Source organism: Eretmochelys imbricata, chromosome 14, assembly GCF_965152235.1.
Source record: "Eretmochelys imbricata isolate rEreImb1 chromosome 14, rEreImb1.hap1, whole genome shotgun sequence".
In the NCBI taxonomy this organism is placed as follows: Eukaryota; Metazoa; Chordata; order Testudines; family Cheloniidae; genus Eretmochelys; species Eretmochelys imbricata.
Window position 1 is genome coordinate 28884095 of NC_135585.1, and position 15268 is coordinate 28899362.

The 15268-nt window shown below is 50.8% G+C and overlaps 1 protein-coding gene across 1 annotated transcript; it reads left to right on the plus strand.

Annotated features, from left to right (window-relative positions):
• Nucleotides 1–1169: 1169 nt before the first annotated feature.
• LOC144274453 (olfactory receptor 6N1-like) lies at nucleotides 1170–2126 on the plus strand. Its single transcript, XM_077833293.1, has one exon. The coding sequence runs from the start codon at nucleotides 1170–1172 to the stop codon at nucleotides 2124–2126; it is 957 nt and encodes a 318-aa protein (XP_077689419.1).
• The last annotated feature ends 13142 nt before the right edge of the window (nucleotides 2127–15268 follow it).

Consider the following 15268-nt stretch of genomic DNA (forward strand, 5'->3'; position numbering starts at 1 on the left):
ATCAGGTTGGTTTGACATGCTTTGTTCTTGACAAATCCATGCTGACTGTTACTTATCACCTCATTATCTTCTAGGTGTTTGCAAACTGATTGCTTGATTATTTGCTCCATTACCTTTCCGGGCACAGAGGTTAAGCTGACTGGTCTGTAATTCCCTGGGTTGTCCTTATTTCCCTTTTTATAGATGGGTACTATATTTGCCCTTTTCCAGTCTTCTGGTATGTCTCCGGTCTTCCATGAATTTTCAATGGAGTGGCGAGTGGTGACAGAGTCTTACCAGCCCGGATCACACATGCCAGATTGTTTCTAGACTTTGAGTTTAGGGAAAGCATTTTTTTTCACCCAGTGCCTTTCCTGTATTATCATCCCACACTCATTATGAAGTGGGGAGGGTCATTTCCCAGTTAGGGTTGTACATCAGCCTGGTTTTGCACCTTCTTAAGATCCACCCTCCAAAGAGCTGTATTTTATGACTGCTACATAGCTACTGTTGGGAAACAGAAAAGGCACTGCCAGTCCCTCACCACGTTCCCATCACCACCACAGGCACTAAGGGAGAATTTACTCCACTTCATTATTTATGGCATGAACTGATCTCTTGTGAGGGGGTGAAAATTATTCCTTCTCCTACAGGGCACTGAAATGCTGACTATACCAGGATATATTGTTAGAATTAATGGAAAGAAATCTAACAGCAGGACGTTGCCTAAGAGCTCTAGACCACATTGAAAAATCTCAGTCCAAGATTTTAGTTGATGTTTGATTTTTACTCCTAAGACATGGAATGATTCTGGCCATTGCCAGAAGTGAAATATAGCATTTAAGCATCATTGTTAAGCTCTGGTATGTCACTAGAAAGGATATGATAGACAGAGAAATGATCTGATCTGTAATATCAGTATGTGGCTACCAGATAAATGGGCTTTTATAGTAATCACTGATATCCGTGTCGAACACCCTCTTCCCCATCAGAGGAATGTTCTGTCCTCGGACTCAGTTTCCGAGCACTTTGCTCTGAAATCTAAACTTAGCCTTAAAATTTCAGCCTGTAACCAGGAGAGGGAGGGATTTTATGAATATTTATGGAATTAATTCACGAGATTTGATTAACTTTTAACTCTGTGTCCTTCCAATTCAGTCGCACAGATTTATTGTTCCTAGACTCAACCAATGGCAGACTGCAGAAACCAAACAGCCATCACTGAATTCTTCCTCCATGGATTCGGGGATCTCCCTGACCTGCAAATTCTTCTCTTCCTGATGTTCCTAGTGATCTACATGGCAACCGTGGTTGGGAACACCCTCATTGTGGTGCTCGTTGTGGCTGACCAGCATCTTCACAGCCCCATGTACTTCTTCCTGGGGAATTTGTCCTGCGTAGAGACCTGCTACACCTCAGCCATCGTGCCCCAGATGCTGGCCAGTCTCCTGACTGGGGACAGAACCATCTCAGTCAGTGGCTGCATCATACAACTGCATTTCTTTGGTTCTCTGGTGGCTACAGAATGCTGTCTCCTAACATCGATGTCTTATGATCGGTATTTAGCGATATGTAAACGCCTGCACTATTTAACTCTTATGAATATCAGGTTTTCCTTCCAGTTGGCTGCTGGCTCCTGGTTAAATGGTTTTTTGGGTATTACCATCTTTGTCTTATTCCTATCACAGTTAATATTCTGTGGCCCAAATGAAATTGACTATTTCTATTGTGATGCCCTCCCACTGATAGAGCTCTCCTGCAGTGACACCCACCAGCTCATATTGGTGGATTTCATACTAGCCTGTGTATTCATCCTGCCTCCATTCCTACTAACCATGACGTCCTACATGTGCATCATCGCCACCATCCTGAGAATCCCTTCCACCACCGGGAGGCAAAAGGCCTTTTCCACCTGCTCCTCTCACCTCATTGTGGTGACAATTTTCTATGGAACCCTAATGATTGTCTACATGCTACCGAAACGTGATACACTGAGAGACCTAAACAAAGTGCTCTCTCTTTGCTACACGGTCCTGACTCCCCTGGTAAACCCCCTCATCTACAGCCTGAGAAACAGAGAGGTCAAGGAAGCTTTGAGGAAAGCAGTCAGTAAATGTGGCTTTTGCAAAAACGTGCAGAGACTCTGAGATAAAAACTTAGCTTTGAAAACCTCAGGCTGTCTGGGTGATTTCAGCAATCATCCCCCATTAAAATTAAGTTGAAAAGTCCTAGTGAAAATCTCAGCACTCAGTGTTGTCCACCTCAGTGGAAGGACCAGGGAGGGAGGTGGCCATAACCATGTTCCCATCATGGAGTTATGGGCACTAGGCAGAATGGAGACAAAATTGTAACCAATTGTTTAGATCTTTAAAAAAGCCATTCTTGATCAAAATAAATGTTTGGACAATAAAAATAGTAACTCCTTGTGCAGCAGAGTTGGGAATGTAAGCCTGGGAAATCTGCCACCCCTGAAATTGTGCATATTACCGTCATAACCCTCTGCAAACCAACCATCTTCACTGAACTCACAGAGGCCAGAGGCAAGCAACCAGGCCCCAGCAGTGAGCTCTGGACACTTCACCAGGAACAGCTTTATAGCTCTTATCTGGGCTACACCCAGCTGTGACCAGCTCCGGGAAAGCAACAGCTCCAGGCTCACCGGGCCCTTGGAGGCAGGGAGGTTGGGCAAACAAAGAGGTAGACTCACACGCCAGGTCCACTGGGACTGTCCAGGCCCAGCTGGGGGTTTGCCAGGGCACCCATAGAACTGAGGCCATTCCGGGGGTCGGGTCTGTCAAACGGTCACTGACGAGGGACTCTGCTCATGGCCCTGCAGGGCACCAGCTGCTCTGCTTCCACCAGCTGCACAGAGCAGTTCAAAGGGAGGGGGCCTGTTACAATGAGCATCCCCAAAACTAACTGCAAGAAGCCCAATGTCCAACAGGGCTAGTTCTGAGACTACAGTGTCTAGTCAGCCCCAGGTACCCCAGGCAGCTCTGCTCCACACAGGGCCCTTTCCTCAGAGGGTGAGGTAACTTATGGTGAGAGGAAGCGGCGACCACCTACCAACGGGCAGAACTCCTGTGATGCCAAACACGGCAGTGCTGGCTCAGTCACTGGGAGCACGTCAGGGCTTGGCCAGAGGCCGGGGAGCTGGGCACCAGTGAGAACTGTAGGGCTCCGACTCTGTGGAAGGGATTTCAGAAGGGACCTGACAGAGCTAGTCACCCAAATCCCTTTGAAATGGGAGATGGATGCACATCACCTTACACGCCTCTGAGAATCTCAGCCTGGAGAGCCACTGGGAATCTGTCATGGTAGCTTCAATCTGTGCATTTCCATTGGACACAGACCCCATATCAACAGAAAGGCGCTGGATGGATGGGAAACCCCTGCTAAGCCTTTGAGAGCTTCTGCCACTGTACGCGCTCTTGTAGCCACGAATGTTGCATTCATTTTTTGTACGATTTTGTTCCCAGTGGCTTTAGTTTGAAACAGCACACACCTAGCAGTAGGTAAGAAATGAGGAGAGATGCAGTTATGCTGTCTAGGGCCACAAGAGGGCAGAGAGGACAGGTGCAGCTGTGCTGTCCAATGAACAGCAGCCAAAGTGGAGGGGCAAGAAAGGAGAAGTTATGTTGCCAAAGGACCAATGGAAAGGGAGGTGAAGCTGTGTAACGGTGTGTAAGTGCTGAGTAGAGAGCACTGAAGAGACGAGGACCTCTGTGCTGCATAGTGAAAGGTGGACAGTAGCAGATGTTATGGAGTGAGTTATGGGCTGTTATATTAAATAACGGCCACCATGTGACATGATGGTCTCTTCTGTCCTTAAACTCTATGAATTGCTGATAAATGGGGATGGGTGGTAGGGGAGAGGATTGAGGGTAGGGAGAGTGTTCCGGGGGGTGGGGCGTGTCAGGACAGAGGGAGGGGAGAAACACTGGAAAGGGATCATGGGAATGGATGGAAGGGGGAGTGGGGGCTAAAGAGGTGGGGATTGTCAGCTCCACATTCCCCTATCTCGTTTGAAGCCACCACCCCTTTCCCTTTCCCTTCCCCTCCCCTACTCCTCTCTAGCCTGGGTGGTAGTGGGGGGGAGGAGAGATGCCTCTTATTCACAGCCCCATTGCTCAGAGCAATGGCTGGAATACAGAGAGGGACACACCTCAGACAAAGGCGGGAAGGGGGTGTCAGCAGCTCCAGGCTCAGTCAGGATCTCAGATACATAGTCTGGGAAATGTACTCAGTGTGTCAGCTAAATACAAGGTGGAACAGATTGTTTAACATAAGTAGTTAACATATTTCAAAGGACTGCTATAGAGTGATCTCTTGGTGAAAAGTGTTCACCCAAAGGTGATACAGTGTTTGTCTTTTATCATTTTTCTGTGTCAGTTCATTTGAGAGCATAGTGATTGTCTGGTTTCACCCACATAGCTGTTGTCTGGGCATTTGATTCACTGGATGAGGTACACCACATGTCATGATAGGCACAGATAGGACCCATGGATCTTGAAAGGTGTATTGGGGGAAGTATTGCTCATTGTAGCAGAGGAGATATGTCTGCTGCTTTTGCATCTATTGTTCTGGCAGGGTCTGATGCGGCTTTGAGTTGGTGTGTCCTGATCTGTGGGGAACTTGCTTCTGATGGTGAGGTTGGAAAGGACGGGGGGTTGTTTGAAAGCCAGAAGTGGGGGTTCAGGAAAGATTTCTTTCAGAATGTGATCCCCATCGAGTGTGGATTGTAATTGTTTAATGATACTTTTCACAAAGCCTTCACTCTACATCTGACCTCTCGGTCCTCATTCTCAAAAGAAATCTGCACAACCCTGCAAAAGATGAGCCTGGGAACTTAAATGCATAACTTTGCAAGACACTAAAAATCATTAACTGAATAGAGACACTAGATTTATGGCTTATTACAACAAACTGTAACCAACTAACCCCCCCCCCCCACACACACACACAGTTGCATTTCCCACCCTCCCTCCCATGACTGGTGGTGTGTGTGTCATAACCATAAGGGTAGCCTAAAATTCCTCCTTACCTGTAAGGAGGAACCTGGTTGGCACTTGACCAAAGGAACCAATGGGGACAAAAGATACTTTCAAATCTGGGCGGGGGGGAGGCTTTGTTTTCAGTTCTTTGTTTCTGTGTTCCTTCGCTCTTAGGACTAAGAGGGACCGGACTTCAATCCATGTCCTCCAAACCATTCCAAACCAGTCTCTCAACTTGTGAATTTTCCCTTTGCTGGAGGGAAGTTTATCCCTGTTTTGTAACTTTGAAACTAAGTCTCGAGGGGGTTCCTCTGTGTTTTGTTCATCTTTTGTTACCCTGTAAAGTTATCTTCCAACCTGATTTTACAGAGGGGATTTTTACCCTTTTTTTTAAAAAAAAAAATCTTCTTTTAAGAACTGATTGATTTTTTTTTCAGTGTCCAAAGATCCAGGGATTTGGGTCTGTGTTCACTTTGTACCAATTGGTTAGGATATTGTTCTCAAGCCTCCTTAGGAAAGGGGGTGTAAGGGCTTGGGGGGGGGATATTTTGGGGGAACAGGAACTCCAAGTGGTCCTTTCCCTGATTCTTTGTCTAAATCACTTGGTGGTGGCAGCATACTGTTCAAGGACAAGGTGGAATTTGTGCCTTGGGAAAGTTTTTAACCTAAGCTAGTAAAAATAAGCTTAGGGGGTCTTGCATGTGGGTCCCCACATCTGTACCCCAGCGTTGAGAATGGGGAAGGGACCCTGACAGGTGTTAATCATAGAATAATAGAATATCAGGGTTGGAAGGGACCTCAGGAGGTCATCTAGTCCAACCCCCTGCTCAAAGCAGTACCAATCCCTGACTAAATGGGACATTTCAACTTGAATGGTCCCCTGAAATGTGTGTGAACTATTTATGATAAATTATCTGTTCCACCTTGTACTTAGCTGTGACACCGAGTACATTTCCCAGACTGAAGAAGAGTTCTGTGTAAGCATGAAAGCTTGTCTCTCCCACCAACAGAAGTTGGACCAATCAAAGATAACACCTCACCCACCTTTTTTTTCCTCTCTCTCTCTCTCTCTCTCTCTCTCTCTCAAAAAAAAAAAAGTTCTGTTGTTTTCAGTTTTCTTTCAAAACCTTTGGAGGTGGTTTGCACTGTGCTCCTTTCCACTCAGCTGAGGAAAGAGAGAGGGGCCCAGACTCACAATCCCTGCCCCGCCCATGCGCACACACCTCCTCTCCACCCTGCAAGACTCTCACTTCCCCATTAACCCGCTGTTCCTGGGGGGAGAGGAGCTCCTAGATACATAGATTTTAAGGTTAAAAAAATCCATTCTGATCATTTTAGTCACATCTTCCACATAGCAGAGGCTGGAGCTTTCCAGCCAGCGATTCCCCCCTCAGGCCCATCGCCCTAGGGGGCTGGTGAAGATACCCTTTGGGGGAGCTCAGGGAAATGGTCAGCCCCACTCTCCGGTGTCGGGGTCGCTGTCTCTATCCCAGGCTGGTGCGGAGATGAGGCCCCAGCAAGAAGGGGAGGGAGGTTGGAGAGCCAGCCTGCCCCACGCTCACCCTACAGCAGTGTGCTGTGGGGCTGGGCCCGGCGCCCTGCTCTTGTCTGTTGGCTCTCCCCACTCTCAGATTTGCTGGACAGCTCATTCCAATGAGTGGGGCTCAGACCTCCGACCACCCCAAGGAGACAAGGAAGGGGAGGGCTAAGGAGGGGGAAAAAGGTCCCCAGCCCCACATACGGGTGAAGGTAGGATGCTGGATGTCAGGGTAAAGGGGTGAGGGGCCCCGTGGGGGGTTCCGGGGTGAGCCCCAGGGGACCGGAGCGACTGAAGAAGGGAGAGGGGAGTTGGTGTAGCCAGGAGCTGGGGGCATTCGGGCTGATGGGTAGGGTAGATGGACCTGGGTGTTGGGGGCCACAAAAGGGCCCTGGGGGGAGTCAGGGTGCTGGAGCAGTGGCAGGAGGGGTTGGGGTGAAGACAGAGGGAGGTGTGGGGAGGGAAGTGGTTTGAGGATGGCGGGGGATGGGGGTGTAGGGACGGTCTTCAGAGGCGGGTTTATTAGGCAATGGGGCTGGGGGGAATGACGAGCAGCAGCGGGGGGAGGTCTGGGTGGGGTGAGGGGGTGCTGTCAGGGTGATGTTTTCTGGGGGTGTTTAGTTGGAGGGGTGTGCCATGAGGTGGATATATGTGGGGAGAAGGGGGTTGGTGTAGTGTGGTGGGTGGGGGATGTGGCAGAAGGAGATTTTGTGGGGTTTGGGTTTCTCCAGGGGTGGGTGGATGTGTTTATTTGGGGATGGGGTAAAAGGGGGTTCGATGGGTTTAAACAGGAGCTGTGGGGAGGGTTGGGGGTTATATGGGGGTCTGTGGTGGGGGTGTTGGCTGGGAACTGCAGCAGGATATTGGGGGGTCTATGGCAGAGGGTTGGTTGGGGGGCTATGGGAAAGGGTTGAGGGGCACTGTGGGAAGAGATTAATTGGGGGGTCTATGATGGGGGTTTGGAGGGGGAAAGGGAAGGGCGGTGGGGGGCTGGGAGCACAGGCAGCCGTGTGGCAGTGCTGATGGCAGCAGCTGGGTGTATCTGTCTCCCTCCCTCCCCTGCAGCCCCTTCCCCCTCCCCTCCCCTTCCCCTCCCTCCATCTTACTCCCCACACCGGGGACAGGCCTGGCACGCTGGGCACGCTCAGGATGGACTCTGCCTGAAGCACCACACCGGGCCACGGGTACTCTCCCTGTACGTCCTCCTGCTGGGCAGCCAGCGGGCTCTCACCAAGCGGGAAGCTCACTCAGATCTGGCAGGAGATGAACCCCCTCTAGCCCGAGCCCACCCCTGGCAACACCCATGGCTTGTCCCGGAGCTAGAGAGGATCTTTTAGAAGGAGGCATCCAGCCCTGATTTAAAGACTGCAAATGACCCAGAATCCACCACAGCCCTGGACAAACTGTTCCAATGGCCAATTGCCCTCACTGTTAAAAATGTGCCCCTTCTTTCTCGCCCAAATTTGTCTCCCTTCTGTTGCCAGCCATTGGCTCTCATTTCGCCTTTGTGTAGGAGACTGAAGAGTCCCTGGCAACCATCAATACCCTCCCTGTAGGTACTTCTAGTCAACTCTTTGTGGAAGCTTTGCTCACCGTCTCCCTGTTAAGTTACATAGTTTGAGGTTCTTGAGTCTTTCACTGTAAAGTTGGTTTTCCAGATCCCCAAATTGTTCTTGGAGCACAGGTCAGCACCACCATGTTGTGCGACGGACACCTGACAAAATTACTGGACTTGGTGACAGACATTGCAGGAAGGGTTATGTCTTTCAGTCATTCAACCCAGATTCCAGTTGCCATGGACATCACAATTTTTACTATGGACACGTTGCCTACCCCTGTCTTGGAGCAACTCTGAACCATTTACCAAGGGATGTGGTGGAGTTGCCATCATCTGGAGACTTTACAGGAAGGCTGGAGTCTCCTTCTAAAAGCTACACTCCAAGTAGGGTCATAATTGATTGACTGTAAATAATGAACACGCCTTTAGAGCAGGTGGACTGAATCCAGGGTCTCCGATGTCCTTGGGAGTGCTGTACCCCCTGAGGCTCAGAGTTATGGGGCAGCTGTGTCTGATTCAAAGAGAGGGGCTGAGAGCCCCAGTCAGAAGGATGCACCTCCCTCCAGCCAGGATTTAGGTGCTGAACTTTGTGAGGGGGCGGGTTTGGGACACACTCCTGTGCTTAGCATCTCCCAGGGGCTACCTTAGGCGCCTGCCTGCAGAGCATGCTGGCTTTTGTGACTCCCAGTTTTAGCTCTGTAGCTCCCCGTTCATTGTCCAGGGAGCCTGAGTACCTATCTCAGGCATTGTGAACCCCAAGGATGTCCTTGCCGCTGACAAGCTAGGAGTTGCTCCACTCTAAGTTCCTATGTGAATCACAGAAATGCAGGGTGGGAAGGAACCTTGAGACGTCCTCACTGCCCGGGTCAAGATGACCCCAGTGCCCTGCTATTGACACAACCTAAATCAGTGGTTTTCAACCTGGGATCTGCACACTATGTCTAAGGTTTCCAAAGGGGTTTGCATCTCCATTCAAAATTTTTAGAGGTCCGCAAATGAAAAAAAGCTTGAAAACCACTGACCTAAATGATTCTGTATTGGAATGGGTATTGACAGCAGTGAGATAGGATGTGAGAGTGGTCTGCAGCTTTAATGACGGGTAGGGAAAGTATAGGGTTAGTTGGTATCATGCATGCAACAGCGAAGGGATTGTTGCGACACAGGGGCCTCTTGGTGCCAACTGGCAAAGAGTTTGCTGTTTACAAGCAACTCCTGTCTCAGAACTGACAAACTCACTACAACTAATACATCTTTTTCAACATGTTTATCCATAAAGGGTAGCATCCAAGGTGTCTACTGAAAGCTTGTAATGTACTGCTACTCAATTATTGCGAGGTGTACATATAGGGAATAATGTAGCTGTACTAAAAGTTTTGCCCTTATGGTCTTGGAGTAAGAATTAGTCAGCAGGGAATCGTGTCTCGGTGATGGCCCATTTAACTGGGAGGGAGTTGTCATCCCTCCCTGGCTCATCTATTATGTAATGTATCGCTCAATTGTCTACCAATCTAGAACAATCAATGGAAAGACAAGACACTATAAATATCAAAGCACCGTGGAAGCGAAAAAGACAAAATAACAGTGAGGGGACGGCCCTGTCTGCAGGGCCTGTCTGGGAATAAAGACAAAAGACTGATTCCGTACATGACAGGAGAAAGAGATTGCACTCGTTCACTGAGGAGGTACCTGGCCGAGCAGGGGTGCTTTATGAAAGACCAGGTCCTAGCTCCGTGGGGCCTGCAATCCCTGTGACAGACTGAACTCCTAGACTGAACTAGGAGAATCTACTTTATTAGATAGGAAAGGTGACCATGAGTAAGCTTAGGCCCTAGTTTGTGCTTTATGATTTTGTTTTCTATGTAGCCATTTGCTTCTGTCACACATACTTGTTTCTGTGTGTATCTCTGTTCTTTCTTAAATAAATTCCCTTTTGTTTTACTGTGACTGAACTCAAGTGCTGTGTGACAGAGGACCGGGGGCGGACGAGGTAAGGTGAAACTAAGGAACCCAGCGATCGGGGTGGATACCAGAAGGGGACACTTTGAAGGGACTCAGGAGCTGGGGTGCATCGATTGTGAGGCTACAGGGCTGGTGGAGACCAAAGGAGAGCGTCTGAGCGGCCAGTTGTGTCCGGAGCTCTCACTCAGCCAGGAGAGGAAGGACTCCCTCGTGCTGGAGGCAGGGGGTAACAAGGTGACTCCCAGCCCTGGGCTCCCCGAGAAGCATCATAGTTGTAAAAGTCTGGTTACATTTTACAGGGCCTGGCTCAGCACTGAGGGCCAGGCAGCTGTAGATATACCCGTCCATTGCCGTGACAAGGCAGAGAGGCAGCGTGTGTATTATGGTCATGGGGGAGGGGCAGCATGCACTGAGGGCAGAGTTAAGGTGACATGGGCTTTTACCTTACCCAAAGTTTGAGTTTTGCTGAACGCAATGGTATGGAAGGGCACGAGCTTTCCCCTCAGCCACACGGTTGCTCTGTGATTCCGCAGTGATCCTCCCCATACTTTGGTTATAGTGAAGTGACTTTCAAACTTTATTCATTGCAGACTCCTAAAAAATTTCCAAGGAAGGTATGCACCCCTCTGGAAATCTTACACAGACTACGGACCCCCAAGGGGTCTGTGGACCACAGGCTGAAAACCACTGGTTTAGTGCAATAAAAGTGCCTCGCAATGTTTGCAGTTGCTACCAGGACTGCCAGGGCAAGTTTTAACACAATCTGCATAAGCATGTGAATTTTAGAGCACTTGGAGTCATCCACTTAACAAGAAGGGCTTCCCAACCTTGGCTAGGGCAGAGCTACCCTGGCACTCCATTACTGTATGAAGCAGGGGGAGAATGAAGGAGAGAGGATCCACCCATCTATCTGCAGCAGATTGGGCTCAGAGAGGTAGGAAGTGGCCCACTCATCTCCCTGAGAGGTTCTCAGCTGAAAGAGAACACCCAGGAGGGCTCAATACAGCCTGAAAGCACAGCTCTGAGGCATGTGAACTGCCCCCATTCACTTCAGAGGGGGTTCCTCTCCCCCCACCCCAGGGCTGGAGGGTTTCTGGTGTGTCAAGCACCCCCCTTCTCAGCAGTGTGTCCTCGGTGCATGCCCCAGGCCTGCCTGTTCTCAGCTCCCCCATCCAGAGGGGCAAGGGCTCCCCAGATCCTGGCCCACAGAAAGGCAAGCTCCACTTGAACCTGATTCAGGTAGGAGGAGACTAGAAGAAGGGGTCAGTCCCCCATAGGCAGACAGGCAGGGCCCAAAAAATACTGCAGAGCTGTGTGGGGACCATAAATTGGAGTGACCAGGACATCTCTGTAAATGCGCATGAGCTAGCCCTGACCTTAGTACAGACACAGACTTTCACTGCCATTCAGCTGGTTGTGGACATCCAAATCCCCTCGGCACTTTTGAAATCTCAGCCTGATCTCCCTGGGAAGGGAGTGACTCAATGCAGGGACACCTCCTCCTGGCTCGGTCTGGGAATCAATTCTCTCCCCATATGGTGCCCTCTTCCATTAGTTGCTTACATTACTACCCTTCCCCATAACTCAGGGTGCTCCCTTCTTGTGACTCAGCCCTCTGGCCAGGTCACGATGTGGTACCCCAGGGTAACGCAGTCCCAGCCGACAAGCTATCCATCTGCCTTCTCAGGCAGCTTCTGTCCCAACGCCAGGTCCTAGGCCACTTTGCCGGTGGGGGGACCCAGGTACCCTCTGACTAGCACGCTAGGCCTGCTCAGTCTCAGACCCGGTTGCTGCAGCCCAGCACTCTATCTCCTTGCCTTCCCCTGGGTTCACCCCTGGAGCTTCCTCCACACCCCTTTGCTACTTCACTCCTCTAGATCTCTTGTCAGACTTCCTGGCTCAGGGCACAACTCCAGGGCTTCTTTATCCCCCTGGATCTCCTTCTTGTCCTAGGCCAACTCTCTTTCTCTCCAAGGAACAACTGCAGACATTCTGCCTCCCAGCAGCTCATTCCTGCATGGGCTTCCTGGCTTGATAATGCTCACCCAGCTCCTCCCACAGCTGGGCTTCACTGCCATTAGGCCCTATCAAGCCCTGGTTTCCCTCCAGGTGCAGCATTGAAGGTTAATTGGCCCTTCCCAGCCCACATTAACCCACTCAGTGCTTGTGTGGGGTGGACACCCCATCACACCCACATACCCAGTGCAATTTTCTTGAGTTCAAAGTCCTTACAAAGAAAGAGAAGCTTGGCTAACCCCCTTTTGCAGATGGGGAAACCGAGGCACAGAGGAGTCATGTGATTTGCTCAGGGTCACGCAGTTGGTCAGTGCTAGGCATGGAAATAGACAGCAGGCTCCCAGCTCCCCAGCCACTGTCTCCCAGGATATAAACACCAAGTTAGTGAAGAAAATGATAGAGCCCAGGATTGTCAAAGGGGCTCACAGGGGCCAGCTGAAATTCCAGGGGAGCTGGGCCTCTATATCCCTCTCAAAGCCCTTTGAAAATCCAACCCTAAGAGAAAAGGAGTACTTGTGGCACCTTAGAGACTAACCAATTTATTTGAGCATGAGCTGATGAAGTGAGCTGTAGCTCACGAAAGCTCATGCTCAAATAAATTGGTTAGTCTCTAAGGTGCCACAAGGACTCCTTTTCTTTTTGCGAATACAGACTAACACGGCTGTTACTCTGTAACCCTAAGAGAGGGGATATTACATCAATGTTTGTGGGTTTTTTTTTTTTTTTTGCATGTGTTTATTCTCCTTGGCATGAGACAGGAGAGATTCTCTTGCCGTGAGCACCCTGATAGTGCTATGAACTAAGGTGGATGGAGCATTAACTCACAGAGATACATGTGTGATTAATTCAAAAGTTGACGTGGGAACATGCAGGTTTTTGCGGGGGTTTCCCCAAGGTCAGACTGGCAGAGAGCCTGGGGGGTTTTCGCCTTCCTCTGCAGTGCGGGGCAGGGGTCACTTCCTGGCTTGAACTAGTGTAAATGGTGGATTGTCTGTCACTTGAGGTCTTTAAATCAAGATTTGAGGACTTCAGTAACTCAGCCAGAGGTTGGGGGTCTATTCCAGGAGTCGGTGGGTGGGTGAGGTTCTGTGGTCTGCGATGTGCAGGAAGGCAGACCAGATGATCATGATGGTCCCTACTAGCCTTAAAGTCAACGTGATCTCCGGGGGGAAGACAGAAGCAGCACCCAGCAAAGCCCCCCTCAGCTGCAAGGGGTGCTGCAGGAGGCGATGGTGACCTTCGGTACAGCCAGGATCCATTTCATTTGAAACACATTAATTTCACTGACGCTCTGCTGAGGACAAAAATATTTAAAAAAACAAACAAAAAAACCCAGACAAACCCAAAAGGCTGCTTCATTCTGTGCTCATTAAAATATTCCTGTTTGCAAAGCTCCTTCTAAAAAGAACTCTCTCCAATGAGCCTTGCAGTGTCTGTGAGTGTATGGAGACCGACAGGAGGACACACTGGTCATTACAACTTTGCATGTCCTAATGAGCACTCGGAGAAGGGCTCAGGCCAGCACAGGGCTGGGCCCGGCCTGGCGAGCTGACAACCCTCTCGAGGAATTACGGGCCAGCAGCAGAAACAAAGTTACTCGTTGCTTTAATGGGTCCCGCCGCGGGCCATTAGAATGGCAACACTGCCGGGAAATGCCAGTCTCGGTGGCAGTCTCGTGGGGCTGATTAGAACAGAAACTCAGAGGCATTGATTAAAGTTAGACAAAGGAAAGGACGAGTCTGTTTCTATGCAGATAGCCCCGATGGGTAAAGCCAAAGGAGTCAAGCCGTTCATTCCCAGTGCCCGTGATAGGTGATCTCTCCCTTCATAAATTCCATCAGACCCTCAGGTAGTGAGGGAATGTGATGGGGTGGGCTACAGTGAAACAGACATGTAAACAAACCTCAGTTTCCCACGAGGTTAGCAAAGGCATCACCGCCCAGGGGCAGTGAGCAAAAGGCAATTCCGGGTTTCTAGGCCTCCTGTGACTGACGGGCATTGCTGTCCTGCCTGCAACCCCTACCTCTGCCGATGTCCTTGGTCCTATCCCACAGCCCCCTTCTCCCCCACCCCGTTCCAACTCTGGGCTCACACACACACAGCCGTGCTGCTGCCCCTCCATCCCGACCCACAGCCCCCTGCGGTCCCAGCCCTGACTCCCTGACAGCTCTGCTGAGGGATCTCAGCCCTGACTGACAATACCCCTGTTGTGCCCATCCTGACGCTGCCCATACATCACAGCAAGGAGCTGTCATTGCTGCTCTGCCCCAAACACACAGCGCTGACAGTTCCCATCCGTCCTGACCCTCTGCGATCCAAGTCCACCCCCCACCAGAGCTCAGTCAATGCACCACAGTTGTGACCGGCAGCTCTCCTCCTGCACTGCTCCTGCCCTGTCCGCAGCACGCAGGCGAAGGAGCCTGGCCCAGGCCCTGCGTCCTCAGAGCTCTGGTATTTCTGTGGAGTTCTGAGCTCCGGCAGCCCCTGCCAGGCCAGGCCCAGGCCAGAACTGAGCTGTCTCCATGCCTCACAAAGCAGCTTGCACTTCTCCCCCCTCACCCACCCACTCTCAGAGAACAAGTGTCCTTCCTTCCGAGAGGGCGCAGAAGGGAAATACGCACATCCCCCTACACCCGAGCGAGAGAAGAGGACAGCAGGGATGCACGCACCTGCACCCACACACTGAGCAGGTCTCATTCCCTCCAGCAGGGGACAACAACAAAACACACACACACAAATACACAGGAGATCCCACAGCCTCCGGCAGGGGGAACACCCTCACACACATACTGTCCCTGATCCAAAGGATCCGTGCTGCGCCCCCAGCTTTGGAACAGTCCCTTGGTGGATCCCCTTCGATGGGCCAGACCCCCAAAGGGTCTCACTCTCCCTTCAGGGGAGGCCACGTGGCCTCACCACCTCCTGGACTGACCCTCTGGGGCTCCAGCCCCCCTGCTTCATCCCGTGAGCTCTGTCCAGTGGAGCCAGACTCCTGAGAGAGACGTGTCCACTGTGCAGGGACCCGGGCGCCTCCCCCAGGATTCGCGGTGACACTCGGGTAGTGTGTGCAAAACAGCCGGGTTTATTAGTCATGTGGACACAGCCTTGGAAGCTCTTAGGTTAGCACAGAGAAATGAAGGTGAAAACGTCGTCCGTTCTGGTCAGCCCGGGGCCCCGCCCAGCCGCAGTGAACCCCATGTCCACGCTGTGTCTGTCGAACCTCTG

Bases quoted from the DNA above. Each gene is read 5' to 3' on its own strand.
- LOC144274453 (XM_077833293.1), top strand. From the start codon at position 1,170: ATGGCAGACTGCAGAAACCAAACAGCCATCACTGAATTCTTCCTCCAT.